This window comes from Crocuta crocuta, unplaced genomic scaffold (assembly GCF_008692635.1).
Source record: "Crocuta crocuta isolate KB4526 unplaced genomic scaffold, BGI_CrCroc_1.0 scaffold382, whole genome shotgun sequence".
Lineage (NCBI taxonomy): Eukaryota > Metazoa > Chordata > Mammalia > Carnivora > Hyaenidae > Crocuta > Crocuta crocuta.
Window position 1 is genome coordinate 1,198,989 of NW_027531873.1, and position 23,380 is coordinate 1,222,368.

At 44.2% G+C, this 23,380-nt stretch overlaps 1 protein-coding gene across 4 annotated transcripts in view; it reads right to left on the reverse strand.

Annotated features, from left to right (window-relative positions):
• The window catches only part of KIAA1549L (KIAA1549 like), a 254,572-nt gene that overhangs the window by 72,019 nt on the left and 159,173 nt on the right, over positions 1-23,380 (reverse strand). For all 4 annotated transcript variants that reach the window (XM_077772817.1, XM_077772815.1, XM_077772816.1 and 1 more), the window contains 4 exons: positions 23,155-23,306; positions 17,943-18,114; positions 7,917-8,080; positions 1,362-1,552 (listed from right to left, as the gene is read on the reverse strand). In XM_077772817.1, coding sequence (XP_077628943.1) covers positions 1,362-1,552; positions 7,917-8,080; positions 17,943-18,114; positions 23,155-23,306 — 679 coding nt within the window. The remainder of the gene's footprint in view (positions 1-1,361; positions 1,553-7,916; positions 8,081-17,942; positions 18,115-23,154; positions 23,307-23,380) is intronic.

The window sequence follows — 23,380 nt, forward strand, 5'->3', positions numbered from 1 at the left end:
CTAGGCATATTCACCATTAAGTGAATGACCTCTCCACAACTACTGACACTCCACTGACCCTCTGAGGTCCAGCTAAAACATAAGCTCCTCCACCATCCTTTCCCTCACCAGATTTAAGTTCACCCTTTCTTTTCCATAGCACTTCATTCAGACTCTTCCATGAGCACCTGCACATCATGCTTGGTTTCCAGGTATTTATCCCTCGGTCTCTCAATCATGAGATCCTTGGGGTCAGGAACCAATCATAAACCTTTCTGTAGGCCTTCTTATGCCTGTCAAAGTGCTCTGTTCATGATAAAAAAACCTCCTAAAAACAGTTTTTGAACTAAAACCATAAACGACTAAAAAACTGCCAGATAAAATACAACTCTACTGAATCAAAGGCACTGCTTTTAAGATCAGTTGAAAAAAAAAACCTAAGTGTGATGCCAGTGCCACATCTGTTGTAATAAATATGAAAGCAAAATCTCTGCTGTCATGGCTCATCAGTGATGTAAAACCTTACAAAGGACGGCTCAATGAGAAGCAAGTATTGTGATTCCTGTCACCTACTTTAGCGTGAAGGGAAATTTTGTTTTTGTTTTTTAATGTTTATTTATTTTTGAGACAGAGAGAGAGAGAGAGAGACAGAGGTGAACAGGGAGAGGGCAGAGAGAGAGGGGGGCACAGAATCCGAAGCATGCTCCAGGCTCTAAGCTGTTGGTATAGAGCCTGATGTGGGGCTCAAACTCATGAACAGCGAGATCATGACCTACTGAGCTGTCCAGGTACCCCAAGGGGATTTTTTAAAGTTTATTTATTTATTTGGAGAGAGAGTGAGCATGAGCTGGGGTGGGGGAGAAAGAGAGAGAGAGAGAGAGAGAGAGAGAGAGAGAGAGAGAATCCTAAGCAGCCTCCACACTGTCAGTATGGAGCCTGATGTGGGGCTCAAACCCACAAACCATGGGATCATGACCTGAGCCGAGATCAAGAGTTGGATGCTTGACCAACTGAGCCACCCAGACAACCCTGAAGGGAGAATTCATTCATTCATTCATTCATTCACTCATTCATTCATTCATTTTTAAATGTTTATTTTATTTTTTGAGAGAGTACAAGTGGGGAAGCAGCAGAGAGAGAGGGGGCCAGAGGATCCAAAGCGGGCTCTGCTCTCACAGCAGCCAGCCCAGTGTGGGGCTTGAACTCACAAACGGCAAGATCATGACTCGAGCCAAAGTCGGATGCTCAACCAACTGAGCCACCTGGGCACCCCTAAAGGGAGGAATATTCAAAGAGAAAAGTGGTACTAACTTGAGGCTTCCACTGCTCTCAGCATCAATGATTCCCTTGCTGAGAGAGGCAGAAGTTGGCCCCGTGCCTACCTCTTTCTGGTTTCGGTGGACTTGGCCGTCTTGATGGTGCTTCCGTCCTGGGCAATGTCTCTTTCCTGAGAGGCAGGAGCATCTCTAACAGGGAGCGGTAAGACCACCGTTTCCTGAGTCACAGGGACCACCTCCTCATCCGCCCCTTGCTGGCCCAGGTGCTGCTTGGCATAATCAAAGCCTTGCACAGGCTGCAAAGAGGAAACAGATTTGTGGTCACATTTCTGGCAAAGTGTGACTCTAATGACAGCTTTAAGTGAAGATGAGCAGGAGACTCCATGTGACAGGACCATACTTAGCTTTCTGATGAACAAGAGTTAACTCAAATCTCCCTCATAATTTCTATCTGCAAAATCAGAATCTGTGCTAATTCTGTGTAGCTATAGAATCTCTAGAGAGAAGACTTCCTTGGAAAAATGAATACTGTAAACTAGATGCAAGTATGTGTGTGAGAACAAACTTCTTTCAGGAATTTTAAACCACCAATTTTATGTCACCGGATACTGCTAATTAGAGACTCTTAATTAATATATGAAATAGGTCCTGTATCATTTCTTGCCTAGGAACATCTTGTCATACCTGAGCCCCACTTTCACATGGCTTTATGCATAGTAAGGGGTCTGGGGCTTTGCCAAGCCCCTGGAATTCTGAACGCTATTTTTTTTCATCTGAGAAATGATGATAATCAGATCTGCTTTACCTAAGCCACCCACGAGTATGAAAGCAGAGTCACAGCTCTGAAAACAGAGGGAAAGAAATGTGCTTCCACATGTGAAGCAGTACAACCATTAATAATAAAATGTAATTTATGGAATCACTCAAATCCAGACCTATGACTCTCCTATGATTCATTACTGGGTAATTAGCAAGGTTTTTATTCCACAATGTCTGAAATCCCAAGTGAATAGGACAGCTGTGAACAAAGCCCAGTAGATATCTATTAGTGGGGCAATGAAAAACCAAGAGGTGTATTTAAATAATTCCTGGGAGTGTCTCTATTCTGCTTTACGCCCCAGAGCATCATAACACAGATTTAAGGCAGGACTCTGGGGTCAGTCTCCAAAAGCAGACTGTCTGGGTTCCAATCCCGGTTCTCCCACATTTAAGCCGGGTGACCTCGGGGAAGATACTGAAATTCTTGGCACATTAGTTTCTTCACCTATAATATGGAGATCGAATGTGTAGGACAAATAGGATCAAATGTGTAAATAAGTGGAAGCATCTCAAAGAGATGCTGCATGGATTAAGTAGGTAAATGCATGTTCAGCATTTAGTGAAGTACCTGGCACGCTGTAAATGTTCAATCGGTATTAGTTAATATTATTTGCCTTCCTATTAAGTCATGACCCAGTGAAATAGAAATCAGTGATTCTTTTCAAGAAAATTTGGGGATGAAGGGTGCCTGGGTGACTTGATCTGTTAAGTGTCCCACAATCTCAGCTCAGGTCTTAATCTCAGACTCATGAGTTCAAGCTCCATTTGGGCTCCATGTTGGGCATGGAGCCTACTTAAAAAAGAAGAGGAAAGAAAAGAAAATTTGGGGAAGAAGCTTCACCTCCACCAGAACGTGACATTCCCTCCTTCAGCAGTAAATTTAGCTAAGAAATGTAACAGAGAGGCTCTGGCTAGATGGAACGGCCTAGGACTGTGGCCCAGCCCATCAAATCTTACTACTGTATCTCAGGACAGGATGGAGTTTTAGTGCTAAATCCAGCAAAGCTTCCTTATTTTGGGCTGTCTGTAGTTCTGCAATGGCCAGTTCCCCCAATTCCCAGGGAAACTCACTCTGGAAATTGTGCTTAGCCCTCCCTCTTTACTGAGACACACACTCTGACCCAAACGGTGACCACAGACTTTCTGTGCCGGGATCTGGGAACATGCTTCGGGATCAGTGTTTGTCCGCTCATTTCCCTCCCTCATATGGTGGCACATGAAACAGAACGGAGCCTTTGAACAGCCTGGTCACATTCCTAGACTATGGAATTGCCTGCTCCTCCAACCAGTGTTTCTAGGAGCTGAGCTTCTCTCTCCAGGTCCACGGTTTCATTGTCTCCTGGCTTGGTCTTGTTGCTTCCATTCAGATCCTTTCTAGGCTCACCCTTGACCAGCTTCCCAAGTTATCTCTCTGAAAACCACATCAAGTCATGTCCTCTGCCATAAAAGTCTCTCATGGGGGCGGGGGGCACCTGAGTGGCCCAGTCAGTTAAGCATCTGACTCTTGATCTCAGCCCAGGTCTTGATCTCAGGGTGTTGAGTTCAAGGCCTGTGTTGGGCTCTATGCTAGGCGCGAAACCTACTTAAAAAGAAAAAATGTTTCAGGGCACCTGGGTGGCTCAGTTGGTTAAGCAACTGACTTCTGCTCAGGTCATGATCTTGCAGTTCGTGGGTTTGAGCCCTGCATTGGGCTCTGTGCTGATGGCTCAGAGCCTGGAGTCTGCATCAGATTTTATGTCTCCCTCTCTCTCTGCCCCTCCCCTGCTCACACTCTATCTCTCTGTCTTTCAAAAATAAATGAACATTTAGAAAAAAATTTTAGAAAGAGTTTGATACTCAAACTCTCCAGCAAGGCATTTAAGGCCCTTTGCAGTGTGGCTGGACCCACCTGCTCAGCCACACCTCCTGTTGGTACCTCTTCCATAACACTCCTTTGCCCCCATTATCCTATTCAATGTAGTGCCAACTATAGTTACAAAGCACTGGCTTGCGCCTCAGACTGTGTCTGGTGCTGGAGATGCGAAGATGAATAATAGCTGGTCCCTGCCCTCAAGGGGCTCACAGTTTTGGCCTCAATTGGTATGACTGGTACAGTGCTGAATGCATAACATCAGTTACAACATTTCATCTGCACTGCAGTTCAAGGAGGTTGCTATTATTATGATGACTCTCCGTTTTAAAGATAAAGAAACCGAGGGTTGCAGAGGTTAAGCAGCTTCCTTAGGCTCACACAGCGGGTGTGTGGTGGGGTTGGGATTTGCACCCAGTTCCTCCTGATGTGGAGCCAGGACATCTGAGTGCTGCCTGATGGTTATTCCCACAGAATCTCCCCTCCTTCTGCAGCCTACCATCTTGGTTGGGCATCTGCTACTGTCCAGGGCTGGCTAGTCTGTGAGGAACTGAGTCTCTGATGGCGGCGAAGATTTCCCAGGAACCTAATGAGGGCAACAAGCTGGCTCTGGTCCTCTCCCTTCTGCCTCCACTCTCCCTGGATTTAGCCCCTCACCCTTCACACTGTGTTGAAGTTATCTGCTAGATACTTCAGGGGGCTGGGTTGATGATGAGTGAGCAGAAACAGAGACATTAAAGAAGGACAAGCTTCCAGGGTGGACACTGGTATTAGGTTAATAATAACAATTCTCACACATGCTCAGTACTTACAGCCTTCAAAACACTGACACCTCATTTGGTGCTCACAAACTCCCTATGAGGGAAGCAGGTCAAACATCACAGTCTTCATTTTACAGGCAAAAACACAAAGGTCAGAGAGGTTCAGTGACTTGCCTAAGGTCACACAGCTCAGTGGTGAAAGACTCAAGACTAGTCCCTCACTCTTCCGACCAACGTAGTAGTCTTTCAATCTTCAGTTTGAAAATCATGAAATTAATTAATTGCCATTGGACACACACTAGTGACCCCTGATACTATTAAGACATAATGAAGTATCTATAGCTGCTTCAACACATTTTGTAAAATTATCAAATGAAAATAATCCCCAACAATCTCAAAGGTAGACATATTATCCAGACCTTTTAAGAAAAAAGGGCTTTTATAATAATAAAGGCCAACTTGTATGTAATATTTATGTGCCAGGCACAGCTCCAAGTAACTTAGAAAACTCAATCCTCACAACAAACTATAAGGAAACACTGTTATCATCCCCATTTCACAGATGGGAAAACTGAGGCACAAAGAGGTTAAGTACAGGTCACACAGATAGTATGTGAAAAAGAGGAAACAGCTGGGCATCGTTAGGGGTGACTGACCTGTCCCGAGCAGATGGTCATGCCAACCATTGTGGGCCCTCCATGCTCCATCCTGCATCTGGATGTGGCCCTACCTACTGTCCCGTAAGACTGCCTGTTCCAGGGAGCCATGTTCTCATCAATTATATGAAGGGAAACACTGGGCAAAGGCTGTGAATCCAATGACAAAGAGTAAAGAGAAATGAACCAGGAAGAAAGGAGGTCACAAGAGCCCGGACACCGGGCCCTGATGCATTATCATTTTCTCAACACTACCTACACAAGCCCAGCTGACAGCCATGGTAACAGGGTCATGCCTTTGGTACCTGGTCTCTGAAGAAGGGTAACGGCCATGCACGCCCTGGCCTCGACTCCCAGGACAGCCGCCCTCAGCTCCTCTGAGCCTGTCAAGTCTATTACTGAGTCCCAGCAGGGATCCCGGGGAATGTCCTCTGGACTGCAGCCTGCATTCTAACGACGTGGTGATGTCCCTGGAGACCAGGAGACCATCCTCCTGCGCTACGGATTGGTCACGAAGGCTAACTTTTTCATTCCGCCTCTTCCCTTGGCATTAAATGAATTCTGCTCACACACACAGGTTGTGAGATGTGACGTGGGTGGCTCTCCCTTCTCCAGCACTGCAGTGTCCCTGGGTTGCGAGGCAGAAGGACTGCAGTAAGAAAGAGGCAGTTCCACCCTGCTGGCTTCCTGTGATAAAGGAGCTTTGCAAATCACAGTGCGGAGCCCAGCCTCATTGAGGGAGAAAACCACCAGCGCCACCACACACAAGTGATTTCAGCCTTCTCTTGGAACATAAATTGGCTTGATTCTCAACATCGGCCACGTATCTCTTCAAGCACAATTTCACCAGGTAGGAACATAAAAGGGGCTATGAAAACCCACAAACATGAATCTCTTCCAGCTCCAAACAGCTTTCAAGCCGGAAGGTACGCTAAATCGGTGTGCTGCCCAACTCACCTTGGCAAGTTAGTAAAACTTTGGCTTAATCTGTAACACAGAGTTGGCATTTACACCCTCGGTATGGCATATTTAGCATTCCTGGACTCGGCTGCAGTTAGAGTCTGGTAATTACTGTTATGTCTGAAAGGATCAGATTGTAACTAAGCTAAGGTGGCGATGAAAGACCCCTTCTTGGAACAGTTGTATCTGTCACCGCTTGGGCAATTCCCGACACCGTGCTGCTTCTGGAAAGCGGGGGCCCTATTGTCAACAGAACAACCTTCCTTGGAGTTTGCCTCTTTGGTAAGCCGAGCATCTAATCAAACTGCAGCCTTGCAACAGGTGAATTCGTGTAACAAACAATAAAATTCAATTGATTTCTTTCGCTGAAGTGAGGTGTGGTCATCCGGAAAGAACTAGGCATGCCTGACCGCTGGCAAAGACCATCTCCGTGATATGTATTCCAGCGGACTGAAATTCCTTTTTCTGCTCCATTCCTGCACAGATGAACAGGGCTCAGAAGGTCACTGATGGAGCAGGAGTCTACCTGCCAAATCTCAGGGCTCGGGAACGTGGAGAATGTGGAAAGAGCCCAAAGACACAGGTATGGGCTTGAATCACCCTTCTAGCTGCTAGTTATGTGACTTTGGACAAAGCCCCACGGCCTCTCTTTCCTTTGGGCTTCTCAACAGTAATGTGAAAATAATAAAACCTGCCCTGACTGTGACCTACCTTCTAGGGCTGCTGTGATGAGCAGACAAGGTGACAGACCCAGAAGAGCTCAGCCAATTGTAAGGAATTATTTAAATATCAGGTATTACAGATCACTGTTTTTCCCTTGAGGGGATATCATGAAGGGGGCTATGTAACTGGACAATTAGCACTGGGAGTTTCCTCAGTCCACTCCCCTCCCCGTCACCAGAGGCGTGGAGGCTGTGCAGGGTGGATGTGCTCCCAGGCAGGCTCCAGTTGAGTCACCGAACCCATGTGTAATGACCGCCTGGGCAAGACTCTGCAGCTTGCCCATCACGCCAGCCTTCAAAGACAAGTCACTCCAGTCAATGGAAGAAGGAAAATTCTGAGAGTCTAATGTGCCCAGAAGAGCCCTGCATTAGGAGCCAAAAGACCTGGTTTGACCATCAGTTTTGCTACTTACTAACTTGTGATCTTAGAGCTACTTCTCTGAAAAAGGAGGATGTCAGATTAGATAACCTCCACTGCCCCTTTCAGGTCTATCTAGCTCCTAATTTTCTGTGCCTCAGTTTCCTCACCTGCAAAACAATGGCCCTTTCTTAAAGCATTGCTGTGAGGCTTGAGCTGCTGTATGTAAAGCCTTTAGAAGTACTTACAGCTAAGGGCGAGCATTATTAGATAGCATTAGCTATTATGCCCTGATGACAAACATAAAGGGTGCACAATGATGGGAGTATACTGAAAAACACTGAATTGTACACTGAACAATGGTTACGATGGTAGATTATATTTTATGTATTATTTGCTATAATTTTTTAAAAATCTGAATAAAGGACCTCCTTCAGGATGAGGGCTTGTTAGCATGTTTCTGACGGTACTTGCAAAGGCCTCAAAAGCCCCAAGAGAAAAGGTGGGCAGAGCCCCTCCTCCCCACTTTCCGCACCTTTGCTCTCTGCGGCAGGTTCATCATGGTGTCTGGCTTGAAGTCGCTCTTGTTCTTCCGGCAGAGCACAGCAGTGATGATGATGATGATGACTGTGACCACGGCAATGGGCGCCAGCACTGCCGCAATGATCCACAGGTTGTTGGGCGGATTCTTCACCACGGCTGTGGGAAGAGCAGAGGGAGGCACGTGACAAGGGGCACTCTGAGGGGGACAGCAGCCCCCACACCCCTGGTCCCCAAGTCATGAGATGGTGAAGAGGGTTTGGGATCAGAAAGGCCCTTGCCCTGGGCAAGTTATTCCAGATCTCTGAGTCTTGATTTCCTCGTATATAAAATGGGACTATCACTTTGTAAGGCACCAGAGAGACGGGGTATATGTGGGGCTTTGGTGTGGCCCCTACCAGGTGCTCAATAAATGCTAGCCTTCATTATTATTAAGAGAAAGAGGAAGTTGGATTGGTATCAATTTTCCTCAGAGGTAATGTCCATGAATCCAAAGAGAAGAGAGAAGAAACCTGAGGCTCAGAGTTGGATTAGAGGAGGGAGGCAAAGGCCACAGATAGACTAAATATTGTAGTGAAGCCACTCTCTTAAGTGAGTAATGAATAAATGTAGCTGAGGGGATGGATCTAACCTCCCAAGGGCTGGCTGGGGAATTTTGGAAATGCCTTGGTCTAAACATAAGGATCAGGCTGCTTTCAAAGCCAGAGTAAAAAGTAACCAAAGCTATTGTCAGCAGGAAGAATGTGTTATTAGAACAGCAGGTTCCTCTGTGGGAGTGAGGTTGGAATTAATTAACCTATAAAGGGCAACAGGGTGATGGTCATGCTCTATATCAGGATAGGGTTAGGGTCATGCAGGTGTATACATTTGTCAAAACTCATCAAATGGTAAACTTATGATCTGTACATTTTATTCTGTGTAAATTTTACCTAAAACATCATAAATAAGTATTGATTTCTAGGCAACGATATGCATGCTGAAATGTTTAGGGTTAAAGTCTGCTGATGTTTGCAACTTACTTTGAAATGAATCAAGAAAAAACAAGACGGATTGAAGGACAGGGAGATAAATATGTGATAATAAAAGCATAGTAAAATGCTAGTTGTGGAATCTAGGTGGTGGGGACATGGGCATTCACGATACAGTCCTTTCAACTTTTTGATATGTTGGATTAGGAAGATGTAAGAAAAAAGAAAAAGCCCTTGACATGAAATGGATGAGTCTCCCCTATGCTCACTGGCAGGGATGCCTGAAAGACACTTCTGTCCAATCAAAGAGATCAATATGTTCTTAGAACTAGAGTGAAGAAAACAGTAACCAGAACAACTGTCTAGAAAAATAATTACTGGAAGGGAGTGGGTCTATAGGAAATCTGGAAAAGAGAGCCAAAGGGCAGGCAAGAACTTGTCCATGCAGAGGAATGTGCCCCAACGGGCAGACACAGGTAATCCAGCTGGGACAGCTCTATCGTGGTGAACAAGAGGGGTGCAAATGGCCATTTCAGTTTAGTGATACTGTCCATTAATCCCACACAAGTTCTCTGTTCTCCTATACCCTAGATGATCTCATAGACACATGGCTCTAAATACCATCTGTGTTCATGTGTAGATCTCCAACCAGGACCACTACCCCGGACTCTAGATTCCTACATCCAACTGCCACTCACACCTCCAATTGGGTACTTAAGAGACATCTCAAAGTTATCATGTTCAGAACCCAACTCTCAATTCCCCCGCCCCAAACCTGTTCTTCTTGTGATAGTCTCCAACCCAATAAATTGCAACTCCCTCCTTCCAGTTGCTTGGGCCAAGAAACTTGCCACCAATGTCAACCCTTCCCTTTTATTCTTACCCAACTTCTGATTCATTGGCAAACCCTGTCATCTCCATCTTCCTAATAAATCCACAATCTGTTCACTTCTTTCTATTGCTGCACCCACTGTGGTCCAACCTACCAACATCTCTCATGTGAATCACTGCAATGGTTTTCTACCTTGTCCTTTGTCCTCTATAGACTATTTGCAACACGACAGCTGACGTGATCCTTTAGAAATTCAGATCACAGAGCACTCCTCTGCTCAAAAGCTTCCAGAGGCTTCCACTCCTCTCAGAGGAAGGGCCAGCATCCTTATAATTTCTAGAAGACTCTAAGTGATCTTCTTCTTCAACCACCCTGGTTACTTCTCTGGCCTTACAGCCCACTGCTCTTCCCTTAACTCACTTTCCTCCAGCCTACCAGCCTCTGATTGTTCCTGAAACCCGCTGGACATGCTCCTCTCTCAGGACCTTGGCACCAGCTTATTCTTCCACCTAGAATGCTCTTCACCTAGACATCCATGGCTCCCTCTCTCACTTCTCTCAGGGCTCTAAACAAGTGTCACTATATCTATTCTCTATCAGATAGCAATCCCTGACCCTGGCTTTCTCCATCTCCCTCATCCTACTTAATTTTTCTCTAAAGCATTGCCTTTCAAGCTTTAATGTGCATGCTAATCACCTGGAAATCTTGTTCAAATGTATGATTCTGATTCTGTGAATTGGGGTGAGGCCTGAGATTCTGCCTCTCTAACAAGCTCCCGGGTGGGGCTTATGCTGCAGGGCCCCCGCCACACATGGAATGGTAAGGATCTAAAGCACACATTACCATCTGACATGATACATATGTCTTTGTTCATTATCTGTCTCTGCTCCTCCATGAAAATGTACACTCCAAGAGGGCGGAAGACTTTTTGTTTCTTGTTCACTGCTACACTCCCAGGACCTAGAACACGGCTTTGTACATAGTAGGTGCTCAATTAAAAGCTGAATGAATGTACAAATGAACTACCATTTTCCCTCTTGCAACTTGGCTCCTCATATAAGTTTTCAACGGCAAAGAGTAATGGCCAGTTAAAGGAGAAGTCCCAACTCTTTGGTAGTTCTAGTCTATATTTTAAACTAATATACCACCAATCTGGTTTATATATCAATCCCTTATAAGTCAGGATAGCATAAGTTGGTCCTCCTGATCCTGATGAACTCTGAGGGCTACTGGACTCACAAAGCTGAGGACAAGGCTCTGGAATAATTTAGAGACTCCACTGGTAAATGCCACATGGTGAGTCAGCTGGTCTTTCTCTCTGACTTCAACCACCTTCTCTGACTTCAGCTGGTACCTTATTAGCCAAGATCTGCCTCTCATCATGCAGCACGAGGATCTGAATTTCTATTAGTATAAAAAATACTTCTTTTCCATAGTTTTTATCAATCGGCAATTAATCACATTATTAACTTCTGAAAACAGCTCATTAGATAATGTGCTTCTGTTGGTATCAGACATTTAATTGCTACTGCTCTTAGTAATTTGGTATTTATACGTGAATTTTATGCCACTAACATTTTTTGAAGCTTAAGAGTTTCTATGAAAAATAACAATGTGCCTCTTTTGGCTATGCTATTCTATCCTGATGAAGAAAACTGTATAGTGTATCAGAACATGATACCCTAAATAAATATTTCATTAGCACGAGTTAATATTTACATGTGTTCTGCTTTTACTTGGCTCTATTGTTTTGGTGTATATGTATGTTCCTTCTTGGTGCAGCATATAAAATCCTTTCGCCTCTATTTAAATGGAAAGAGAAACGATTTATTTTATGTACATTAGTAAATTCCTTTAATGGTCAAAGAGATAATAAAGTTAGGTCAGCTGAAATCACTCAAATCCAACGTAATAATTGGCATAGTGATCTAAAACTACAAAGTTATGTACAGAAGAGGCATGAATGGTTATTTAATTTGCAAGAACTTCGACAGAGAAAGGGTAAGGAAGGGGGACATGTTCTGAGCTTCTGCTATGTAGTAGGCACTGAGATAGGCTCTTTACCCAAGTGTTATTCTTACTCTCAATTTGCAGGTGAGGAAACTGAGCCTTGGGGAGGTTAGACATTTTTATGAAAAGTCACCTCTCTGAAATACACAGTTTGTCAGTTCTAAGTTAACACATATGCATGGAGGCGTGTGTGTGTGTGTGTGTGTGTGTGCAGGGGAGGGTCTAGCCCAGGGCCCAGCCACTGGGGAGCACTCAGTCCATGTCAATGTCCTGCCCGACATTCCTGTGGCTCTCATTCCACTCAGGGTGCAGCCCTTGGGGCTCTAGTAATTGTGACCCCTCACCTGCACCCCGACCTCCTGGCTGCTACTCTCTTCCATCAGTGACATCCTCGTGGGGTCTCAAACCCTTACCCCTTCTGCCTGGAACCTTGTTCCCTAGGTAGCCTCAGGTAGTCACTCACTGATCTTCTTCTTAACCCCCCAAACATTTAAAATCATGACCATTAAAGCCACCTGGGTGGCTCAGTTGGGTGAGTGTCCAACTCTTGGTTTCAGCTCAGGTGGTGATCATGAAGTTCATGAGATCAAGAGGTGCATCAGGCTCTGTGCTGGCAGCATGGAGCCTGCTTAGGATTTTCTTTCTCTCTCCCCCTCTCCCTCTCTTCCTGCCCCTCCCCCACTTGCATGAGCTCTCTCTTTCTCTCCCAAAATAAATAAACTTTAAAAAATAAAATAAAATCATGACCATTATTTCCTTGATACTCCCTAGCCTTCCCTGTGTAATTTTTCTCCATGGCACTTACTAGCATCTAACATACTACTTATTTTGCTTACTTGATCTACCTCTCAGGAATGTAAGCTCCATGCGGGCAGAGGATTTATCTGCTTCATTCACTGCTTTATCTCCAGTGCCAGGAGAATGCCAGGCACATAACAGGTGTTCAGTAATATTTGTCAAAAGAATGAATGAACACAAATTCCCTTCACCAAAGGATCAGTCTCTCACTATCTTAAAGTGACATTTTTCAAAATAATGTTTGATGGCCATGTAAGGTATACCAAGTCCCACTCCGGTAGCTTCAGTGTGGGGAGAATTTTCCCTACTCCACCAGCTGAGTCACTGCTCTGAAGGGCCCCTCAGTCCAGAACCTGCCAATGGAGCAGATGAAAACCTCTGTCGGAAATGCAGCCTCTCCTGAGCAGTCATTGCTGTCCCATTACTCAGAAGTGATGTGGGTCAAGGGGACAGTGCATGCTCCATTACAGGGCTTTGCATGCAGGGCACTGCACAGTGGCCCCAGTGATTCAGAAGACACTGGAACCCACAGAACGTTAACACTCTCCCTTCAGAGGGACAAGCTGTTCGTTCGACACTGTGACTCTTCATTTAAGGTGCTGACCTCAGATTCACATTGCAGGCTGACTTCAAAACTACTAAGGGAAAATGAGATTTAAGACCTCTTTACTCCTCTTCTTCCTCCTTGGTGTTAGCTTCCTCCTCATCTGACCCTGACTATGGAGGCACTTCCCAGGGTCTGCCCTCCCACTCTGCACCTTCCTTGAATTTTCTCTGGGAATTTATTTCTAAGCTGTATCTACAACATTCTCAAAACCTATATAGTGTTAACTTTAATGTCTCTCCTGAGATCTAGCCTTCACCTCCCACAACTTTCCTAAACTCCACCCCTGATGTCCCGACAACACCCCCTCCATAGCCTCAATATCTGAATAATGGCCCTTAATATCTCATCACCTTAACCTCAACACGGCCCAAAGTGAATCAATTACCTTCTCCCTTCCAAAAATGCTTTCATCTCTAATCCCCTTTCTATTTTCATTACTAACACACTTTTCTCTGAACTATATGGGTTTCTAATCTCAAGTCACCTTTCCTTCTTCACTCCCTCTCTCCTTCGGTCCTTCTACCTTATAGATGACCCACAAGACATTCAGTGGATCACTTACTAAGCACTCAGTAGGTGCCCCAGGAGTGTACTAAGCCCCTTACATGCAAGAATTATCTTGTTTCATCCTCCAGGTAGCTATGTGAAGTCAGGGTTTTTTATATTCTCATTTTACAGATAAGGAAAATGAAGGTTAGAGAGGGTCTTTTTTTTTTTTTTTTTTGTCATGGAGCTCCATAAACAGACAGTGGAAGAGCAGGGGCATGAATCTAGGTCTGTCATGTTGCAAAGACTCTGCTCTCAAGTGCTCGACTGTGGTGTCTTCAACCAAATGCCTCACCCAGGACCTGGCAGAGACAATTAGCAAAGGTTAGTCCTCTGCTTTCATAAGAACAGAGCCAGGCAGTTGCTGGGGCTGGATATTCAAAGATGAGTGCGATGTGGTACCTGCTTTCAGGGAGCTCATTAGGGACAGACAGTGAAAACAACTCATTGGCCCCATGTGATACAGGTAGTGGAAGCATCTGGCACTAAGGGAGATGTGGTCACGGGTGACTTCAAGGGACCAGGGAACGTGAAGAACGAATCTGCCTGCATGGCTGAAGCATGAGGTAGGAAGGAGAGAAAAATGGGCAGTATGATTGGAACAGGAGCCCAGAGAACAGGTTGTAAAGAGACCTGAACATTTGTTAAGTACCTGTTGTGAAGGGCTTAGAAGATCCACTTTAGGAAGTTCAGATTTTATTCTGTGAACAATGGAGAGCCACCAATTTTTTTTAATGGAGTCGATGTGGGATCAGAATCTGTGTATTAGGACGACTCTAATTACAGTATGGACAGGACATTAATGGCAGAGTGTCTGAGACTGAGTCATTTGGAAAGGACCAGCAAAGTCCAAGAAGAGGAAGCAGTGAAATGGAGAAAAGGAAACACATTTATCTGTGAGTTATTAGACAGGAACAGAGAGGACCAAGTGGCTGTGAAGGCAACAGAGAAGTGCTGTTGAGGGACAGTGCTTTGCAGGCAGTTGCAGTCACTCCCAGACTCATTTCCAAAAACTTCTATGCATCTTCTAGTCTGATATAATCTTTCTCTCCTGTCCACGCTCTCGAACCTTCCACCATTTCCCATCAACCACCATAGGCTAAGTCCCATGCCTCAACCCTTCCTCCTGACACCCCATTCACTTTTTGCTCTAAATAAAGTCAGCTCTCTTTTCCTGCCCCTTCCTAAGTACCACAAGGCCTGGGTTAGAAGTGAGAAGATCACAGGACCAACTGGTTACCACTGAGGATGGATTGGGGACAGGAGAGGCAATGGAGAGGAAGAGACAATGAATCGGGTTTAAATCTCCAGTGAATTATGGGGGAGAGCTAGGGGGTCTGGAGGAGACTGCAGTGAGGGGGAGGCAGCTTCAAAGGATCTGGGATTTTGAGAGACTAGAAGGAATAGTTTGGACATAGCAGTGAAGCCTGAGGAGGGAAGATTTGTCTAATCAGTTCACAGATTCTCTGTGGGCACCATTGCACCCTTGCTCAAACACCCCGCACACAACCTCAGCTTCACCTGCCAACCTCACCTCATTCTGTCCCAAGAGAGCAGAAACAATCACAGAAAATGTCCTCAGGCCTCCATTACTGAATGGCTACCTGACCGGCATCCACACTTTGGACTCTGCTTCCCCTCCCAGGGCAACAGGATGAGCTGTCCCTGCTCCTCACTGGGTCTGACCCCTCTGCTTGTGTCACCCGCCTTGTCCACTTAAGGACTTCACTCCCAGAAAGTTCTTGTCTCTCTCTTCTGCATTGTCTATTTCCCCCTCTCTCCTACAGTAATACATCAATATTCAGCTGTACCCCAATATCTCCCATGTGCCTCTCTAGCAAATGCACCATTCATTTCTCCCCTTTGCTGTCACTGCCTCCACACCCCCATTCTCCCCTCAATACACTCTAGCCATGTATCTCCACCGCCTCCGCGGGAAACCACTCCTGCTGAGGTCACCAACAATCTCTACCTTACCAAGTCGAGTTAATCTCTGTCCTTATAGTATGCTGCCTCTCAAGAATGGAAGTTGACACAGCAGCTCACTTCCTTTCAGTACATTCCTTTCTTTGCTTATTTCTGGACGCTACTCTCTCCTGGGCTTCCTCCAATCTCCCTGGCTACTCCTTCTCAGTGTTCTTTGCTGGTCCTAGCTCTTCCCTCATGTGGATTACCCAGCTATACCCATGACTAATCTGGTTAATCTCGCCTGCTCCCTTAGGTCCATCACCTGTGTTGATGCATCTGGGGTTCTAGCTCCTGAGTTCTGCAAAGATGATGTCTGATAGACATCTCAAACCTAACATGTCCAAACCAAACTCTCTCAATTCCACCTCCATACTCTTGCTCTAGCCCCGGTAAACCTCCTTCTTTCCTACATCTTCTACATCTCAACAAATGACACCACAACCAACGCTCAAGCAAACATGTGGGAGTCACCCTTGATTCCTCTGACCCGTACCTACTCCTGCCACACACAGAATCCATTATCTTGCCCCATCGGCAATGTCCCTCCAAATATGTCAAATCCATACACTTGTCTTGTCTCTAACACCTTCACCTCTCTCTTGGGCACCTGCCATGGTTTTCACTCCTGTCCTTTGTAATTTATCTCTACCTGGAGAGGGAGAAAGAGTGGAGAATGGAAACTTGAAGAATGCACATAAAAAGGCTGCAGCAAAACCAGTGAAGCAAGTAGCTGACCTGACCAGAGATGGGGACAGAGCCCACAGGGAGGGAAGGAGAGAGGAACAAAAGAAGAGAATCTGGCTTTAAACCATCATTTCAAAGATGAGATTGCACAGGGTGACCATCGTTTCTAGGCAAAGGTGTGTCTGTGAGAATCCGTTGGCCAAGGAGAAGTGACTCTGCATCGACGTGGAAGCCCCACCCACTGCAGATGAAGGCAAGAGATGAGCAAAATAGGAAAACCATGAGCCAGGTGTCAGGTTCTTAAGGAGCGTGGACATCAACTAGGAAATCAATGGGAGATGACCTTCCGTGCCCTGATGCTCAGCAGGCTACCAAGTCTAAAGTGTCTATCACCTGATCTCTTATCTTCATCACCGCCCCCTCCTCATTTTCTTTACAGACCTTGTTTGGGTCCCCAATCCCTGGGCTACCACAGGCTCCTCACTAGTCTTGCTGCTTTATCCTGGACACTGCTGACACGTTATCCTCCCTAAGTACCAGGTAGTTCTAATGACACTACTCCCCCACATAGAAATCCTCAATAGCTCGCCACAGCCCACTGTATTATGTACAATCTCCTTCTCCTGCCATCTAAGGCCCCAGTCTCCCAAGCAAAAAACCTTTCTGACCTCATCAACTCTTCCTCACATGTTTGCTCTCCAGGCAACTCTAACCTTTTGTTTTTCAAGCGTGTCTGGCACTTTTCACCTCTCTTCCTTTTCTCATGGTACTCCCTCTTTCTGGAATATACACCTTTCCTCTCCTCCTGATGAAATCTTAGCATAGGATACAGTTGAGAACACACGTTTGAAGTCAGATAGATCCAGATTCATATCCTGGTGATCCAAGTACCAGTTCTGTGATATTGAGCAAGTTAGCTAACTTTCCTGAACCTAGGTTTCCTCATCTGGAATTTGGAGCTGAATAAAGTTGCCCCAAAGAGAGGAGAAAGTGAGAAAATCCATGTAAGGCAACAAGCATAGTACCTGCCATGGAGGAGGCAAGTATTGTTTTTAATACCCTTTCTCTGTTCATTCTTTCTGGATGGCCCTTCAGAGCAAACTGTCCATCTGCTGAGCCCCAGATCACTCTGCCCCCTACTATACTTACCTGCTTTCTGCTCTTTTATATCTGTATTAACTCCTCTGCTTCTTAAAGGCAGTGACCAGGTCTTGCCCACTTCCGTATGTCCACCAGCACCGAGAACAGTTCATGCAGGACTCTATAAATGCTTACTGAATCAAATTATCTTTAATTCCCCGACAGACAATATAATTCCAGCCATGGTGATTTTTCTAGCTGCACACAGGACTATGGTGAGGAGGAAGAATGGGTATGACTAGGGGCAAAGCAATTATCATTATCATCATCCTAGTATCCAAAACATATCCCTTACCCCAAACCTATTTCTTCAAACAACACAGGAAATAGCTGACTGATTTAAGAACCTTCTGGAACACAAAATATGTTTAGCTCTGGGTCCATTAACATGAGTTTGGGGAATCACTTTAATTTGCAGGTCACATTTAATGGCGTTAAAAATAACAAATGGAAAGACTATCCCCTTACGGTCAGCTTGCAGAAGGACAACATGATGCAGGGTCAAGGCCATCCTTTGGGAGTCAATGGTGCTCAGGATCTTGGCAGCTGCAGTCCCCAGCAATGGCTTCCCGTTGTACAGGGTGTAGTAAGTCAGCTCCGCCGGGTCCTTGGGTCCCGGCACCCGTTGCATCTTTACCATCTTTCAGAAAAAGAGAGGCCATGTTTACAGGGCATCTTGCACTGGCTCTGCAATCACCTGGGCGATCAGCAGGCTCTCTCCTGATTGCTGAAGCCTTCGGTGCCTAATTGGACCCACAACATATTTTTTAGAGCTCAACCTTTGTGTACCTCCCCATCACCAGCAGCCCAAGAAGCGCTGCTATTGCTGGAAGGGGAGACAGGGAGGAGAAAAACGTTCTGAAAATATGAACATCTGGAAAGAACAGCTTGAGACTGGAGAAGAAAACGCTGAAATGGTGATGTCTTCCAGCCTCCAGAGAACTCTGGCCTCATTTGAAAATAGGCCTGCACATTAATTCAGGGCATGTTAGGTTATTCTCAAACAAGATTTCTAATTTCAAACTCCTGCGATTGCCAGAGAGGAAAAGAAAATGAACCTATATGTCTGCAATTCAAAAGATCTCTGATAAAAGCAGTACTTGGAGACTCAAAGTTCTTTTTCTAAAATAACCTTTGTTGCTTTTTCTCCCTAGACAAGTTATACATATTCACTACAGAAAGTATGAAAATACAGAAAGCCATCAAGAAATGAAATAAAATAAAAACAATTTCCAATCCCTCTACCACAAACCAATTTCTATTATCTCAGAGCATTTGCATCTATTCATTGTTTTTTTCCACACAAATCTTTTATTTAGTATTTTACAAAGTTATTTATCACACTATCTAGATTCAATCACAGCTATTTTTACTTGCATCCTTAAATTACTTTAAATATAACAAAAGCATAAATGTTAATTTCTAAACAGCATTCTGATGCACACCTCATAAACTTATTTAGTAAATCACTTACTGTTAAACACTTAAATTGTTACTCATTTTTCAGTACTCATCATTATAAATACATAAAACATAAATTTTTATACTTAATGTTCTGTCCTATTCATGCCTCATAAACTCAACAAACACTTCATTTTTGAATGGTTATCTTGTCATCAAGTTTTCACTACTATAATTAGCAACTGATAAACATTATGGTATAGTATTTTCCAAAGTGTATATTACAGATTATGAGTTTCATAGGATATTAAAAGGTATGACAGAAATGTTTACAACATTATTGGTCACAAGAGCAAAAACCCTGAAAATTCAAAAGTCACTACCAGTAGAATGGATTAATGAGTTATGGTATAGTCATGCAATGAAATATTATAGAGTAGTATAAATAAACTATGGCTCTTTGTATCAATATGGATGAATACAAAAATCTGATAATGAGCAAAAGAAACAAATCGCTGAATATAAAATTCAAAAACAAGCAAAACCAAATGATGTACTATTTAGGGATACACATGTGGATGGTAAAATCTGTACAGAAAATACAGGCATGACTTAAAACAAAATTCAGAAGCACACTCAACTCTGATAGAAAGGAAAGGAGTAGGCATAATCAGAGAAGACACATAAAAGGCTTCTGGGGTAAGGTAAGGGTAATGTTCTTTGGGTTGTGACTTCTTTTCATTAGTGTTCTTTGAAGTCTACATGTCTTTATACTCCTTTGTACGCATGCACACATAACAATTAAAAAGAGGTATTACTACAGCCCAATAAAAAATGGGTTTAAAAAAATCTGACCAGATACTTCACAAAAGAAGATATCTGAATAATCAATAAGCATATACAAAATGCTCAATGGAGGAAAAAGTAAAACTACAAGGCACCACTATCACCCAGCAGAATGACTGAAATAAGAAGGGCTGACAATACCAAGTGTTAATGACTGTGTGGAGTAACTGGAACTACCTCTGGATGGTGGGATTGTAAAGTGACAGACTTTGGGAAAAGGTCTAACAGTTTGTCACAGAGCTAACATACACCGACTCTATTAACCAGCAACTCCACTCCTCCATACTCAAGAGAAATGAAAATATACAACCACAGAAAGACTTGTAGAAGAATGTGCATAGCAGCTTTGTTTAAAGTAGCTGAAAACTGGAAAAATTCTGGATGTCCATCAACAGAAGAATGGGTAAATAAACTTTAGTATATTCATACAAAGGAATATTACTCAGCAATAAAAAGCAATAAGCTCCTGGATAACACATGATGAGCCCAAGAAACACTACATGGAGTCAAAAAGAGAAGTATACTACAAAAGAGAATATACTTCCATTTATGTGAAGCTCTAGAACAGTCCAAACTGATCTATGCTATGGATATGAATATATGTTACCAAATATAAAACAGTAACATAGCACACGGTTAATTGTAAAACCTAGATGGTGAATTTATTGGTGTTCACTATATAAATTTTTCAACTTTCTGTGGGCTTAAAAATGTTCATAATAAAATGTCAGAGAAAGATATCACTAAAAACAAGGATCTTATTGGCATTTAAATTTACAAACCACTATGCTGACCAAAATTAAGGAATTTCTTTACTGCAGGTCATTTTAGAGTCTTTGGTATGCCAACAGGCCTTGGGAATCTTCAGGAAGCGGCCTTGCCCAAAGTGATGTGGCCACAGAGCCTCTTTGCCCCAGGGTACCTTATAGGACTGTTTTTCTGGATGCTCTCTGAGAAACACTGCTCTCACCTTCTGGTCTTTGTGTTCACCTCTATTCTCCTCAAAACAAATTTCCAGGAGTAAGTTTGTGACCATTCAAGAAGTTCTTGTCTAAATTGCTCACTGGCTCTCCACAAAGGCCCTACCCACTTACTGTGTCTGAAAGTGCCCATTTCACTGCATCCTCACCAACACCAGATAGTACCATCATAAATCTTTGGTAGGTGAAAATGATATCTTGTGGTAGTTAAAACTTGCATTACTTTGATGACAAATGGAGTTAAACATAAAAAAAAAATGTTTATTGTTCATAGGTATTTCTTCTTCAGACTCAATTTTTCAGATACATTCACTAAAGAAACATCTTTAAATTCTAGACATATGAGTTTCCATCTTCATGAAGGTGGCTCATCTTTTAAAATTATTTGAGCCCAGAAGAAAGGCCTCTGGGTAGAAGAATGATATAAGCTATGTAAGAGCAAATTTTATTTGGGAAACTTGGCCATAGCATCCCTGTCCCTCATGGGAGAGGAGGTAAGAAGAGGGTTAGTACAACCAGGTAGAAGGTGAATGGACTTTCAAATATTTAATAACTTCACTCAATTTCAATTTTATAGCAAATTCTTCTTACTGAGACTTCTCCAAGACTGATGTTAGAAGGTGATCTACTGCCTCTACAAATTAGGGATTTGCAGAAATAAATCCCTACTTACTTCACTCAGACTTTTCAGGCAGTTATGGGACCAGTCACGTTGAGTACTCAGAAGAAATGAGGAAAGCATATCTCGGAGGGCTCTTTTAGACACGTAGAATGGGTGAGGTTTCTTAGGTTTACAAAAAACACCAGGATTATAGGGTCGTTCTTTCTCCCCCTTCAGCTGAGGCAAAGCCCATTTCACTGTCTGAGTCCCAGCAACTTCCTTCCTGTTATTTGGAGAAGTGTGAATTATAGGGCTCACATGGACCGCAGAGAGGGTAAACCATAAACCCAGCACAAGAAATAAACCATCACTTTACCTGGTCACAGGCTAAAGCAGCATCTAAGAGGCCAAATTCACCAACTGTGAATAGAGGACCTCGAGTCTCCCTCAAGGGATGATGCTTGACTCAGGCAAGGAACTGTGGTCCAGTAAATGAGTTGTTTGTACTTTCAAAATTGCCTGATAACACGATCTACAGACAGATTGGAGTAATGTCTGTATTTTTCTATAAAACGATCCCTCTCCTAGACATGGTGATATCAAGCATGTGTGTTTGAAGTCACACCCTAGATGTGGCAATTGCCAATCATGAGTTCACACTCTAGGGGCAATCTGCTCAATTCCAATTAGGAAGCCCACACTCCGGAGGCACCCACCAAGAGCAATTCTATACTTTGACATCTTGCTCAACAGAGCTTTGTTAATTAGCATAACAAATGTTAGCAATGCAGTCTCAGTTTTGGTGAAATTAGTGGTATACAAGATGCGTGGATTGGCTAGAATGCCAGAGATGGTTCCCACTCTTGCTCAAATTGAATAAAGAATCTAAAGAAGCTTGGAGCCTCTACCTTGGGGATGGCCATTGTGTCTGTAGGATTCCCTCTGAGGTGGACTCTGAGAAGAGCTAAATGCTTGTAGATGGATTATTTGGGAGGTGCAAGGAACTGATGGGAGGGTGAAGAGGTGATTCAGGGGGTGGGAGGGAACCAGCGAGAGGTACATTATTAATCTGCTTACCACAGTGGGTAGTTAAAGCTTAATTCTATGGGACATCTCTGGCAATTACTGAAAACATACATTTTTGAATTCCCCTAGCCACAAAGCAAGAGAGCTGCTATATTCACACCCCACCATTAGTTAATTCCCAGGTACTTCTAGCCAGCCACCACATGGACAAAGTGGGTTCTGGCATCTCAAGAACAGCCCTTCAATAAAGGTTCAGCAGTGGCTGTGGGAAGCCCAGTAGTATTCAGTAGAAATGGGAAGGGGATTGGATTTGGGCAATGCACCAGCAGTGTCTGCTACAGCTCCCTCACTCGAATCCCCATGTAATCACCTGACCATTATAAACATGGGGGGCTCTGTTTGTTGAAACTGACTAAATAAGATAACCAATATTGATTGGTGCGTCTGCCATCCATAGTAGTTGTGGCAAGGGATCTGAAGGTCCTGAGCTCTGGGACTCCATCCAGTCTCCAGAACAGGTTGGGGAGAAGAAAGTCTGTGCTTGTTTGCTAATCACTTTTGTCTAATAAATATGTGCACACGTGCAGAATTTGTTCTGAAACCTTACAATCTAGCAGTAACACAGGAGAGTAGCTATCTCTCACCCTCTTCCATGACTTTGATGCTTAGGATCATGAACCCCCCAAATCTAAGAGCAGTGTTGATTACATGGCTTAGTCAGTGTGCAGTGTAGGTGCTCGTCTGCACACAGCACAGTTTACTCAGTCTCAGGGCACTCCCACATATGTATTACAAGATCCCAGTGGCTTGGCACACACACACCCACCTGCACGGTGTAGCTTCCCAGGGTGGTGGCCCGTTTAAACCGCCGGCCTTGCTGCTGGGACATCATGAATAGCTGGGCCAGGCGCTGCTCCATGACCCGGGCGAAGCTCTGGTTGTGCAAGCCCACCAGCGAATTGTCCACGCCCTGTAGCACTGTGGATGCAGAAGGCAGAGGCGCTGCTCAGGGGACAGGCTCCCCTCGGATCCAGAAACCACAACCACCATCG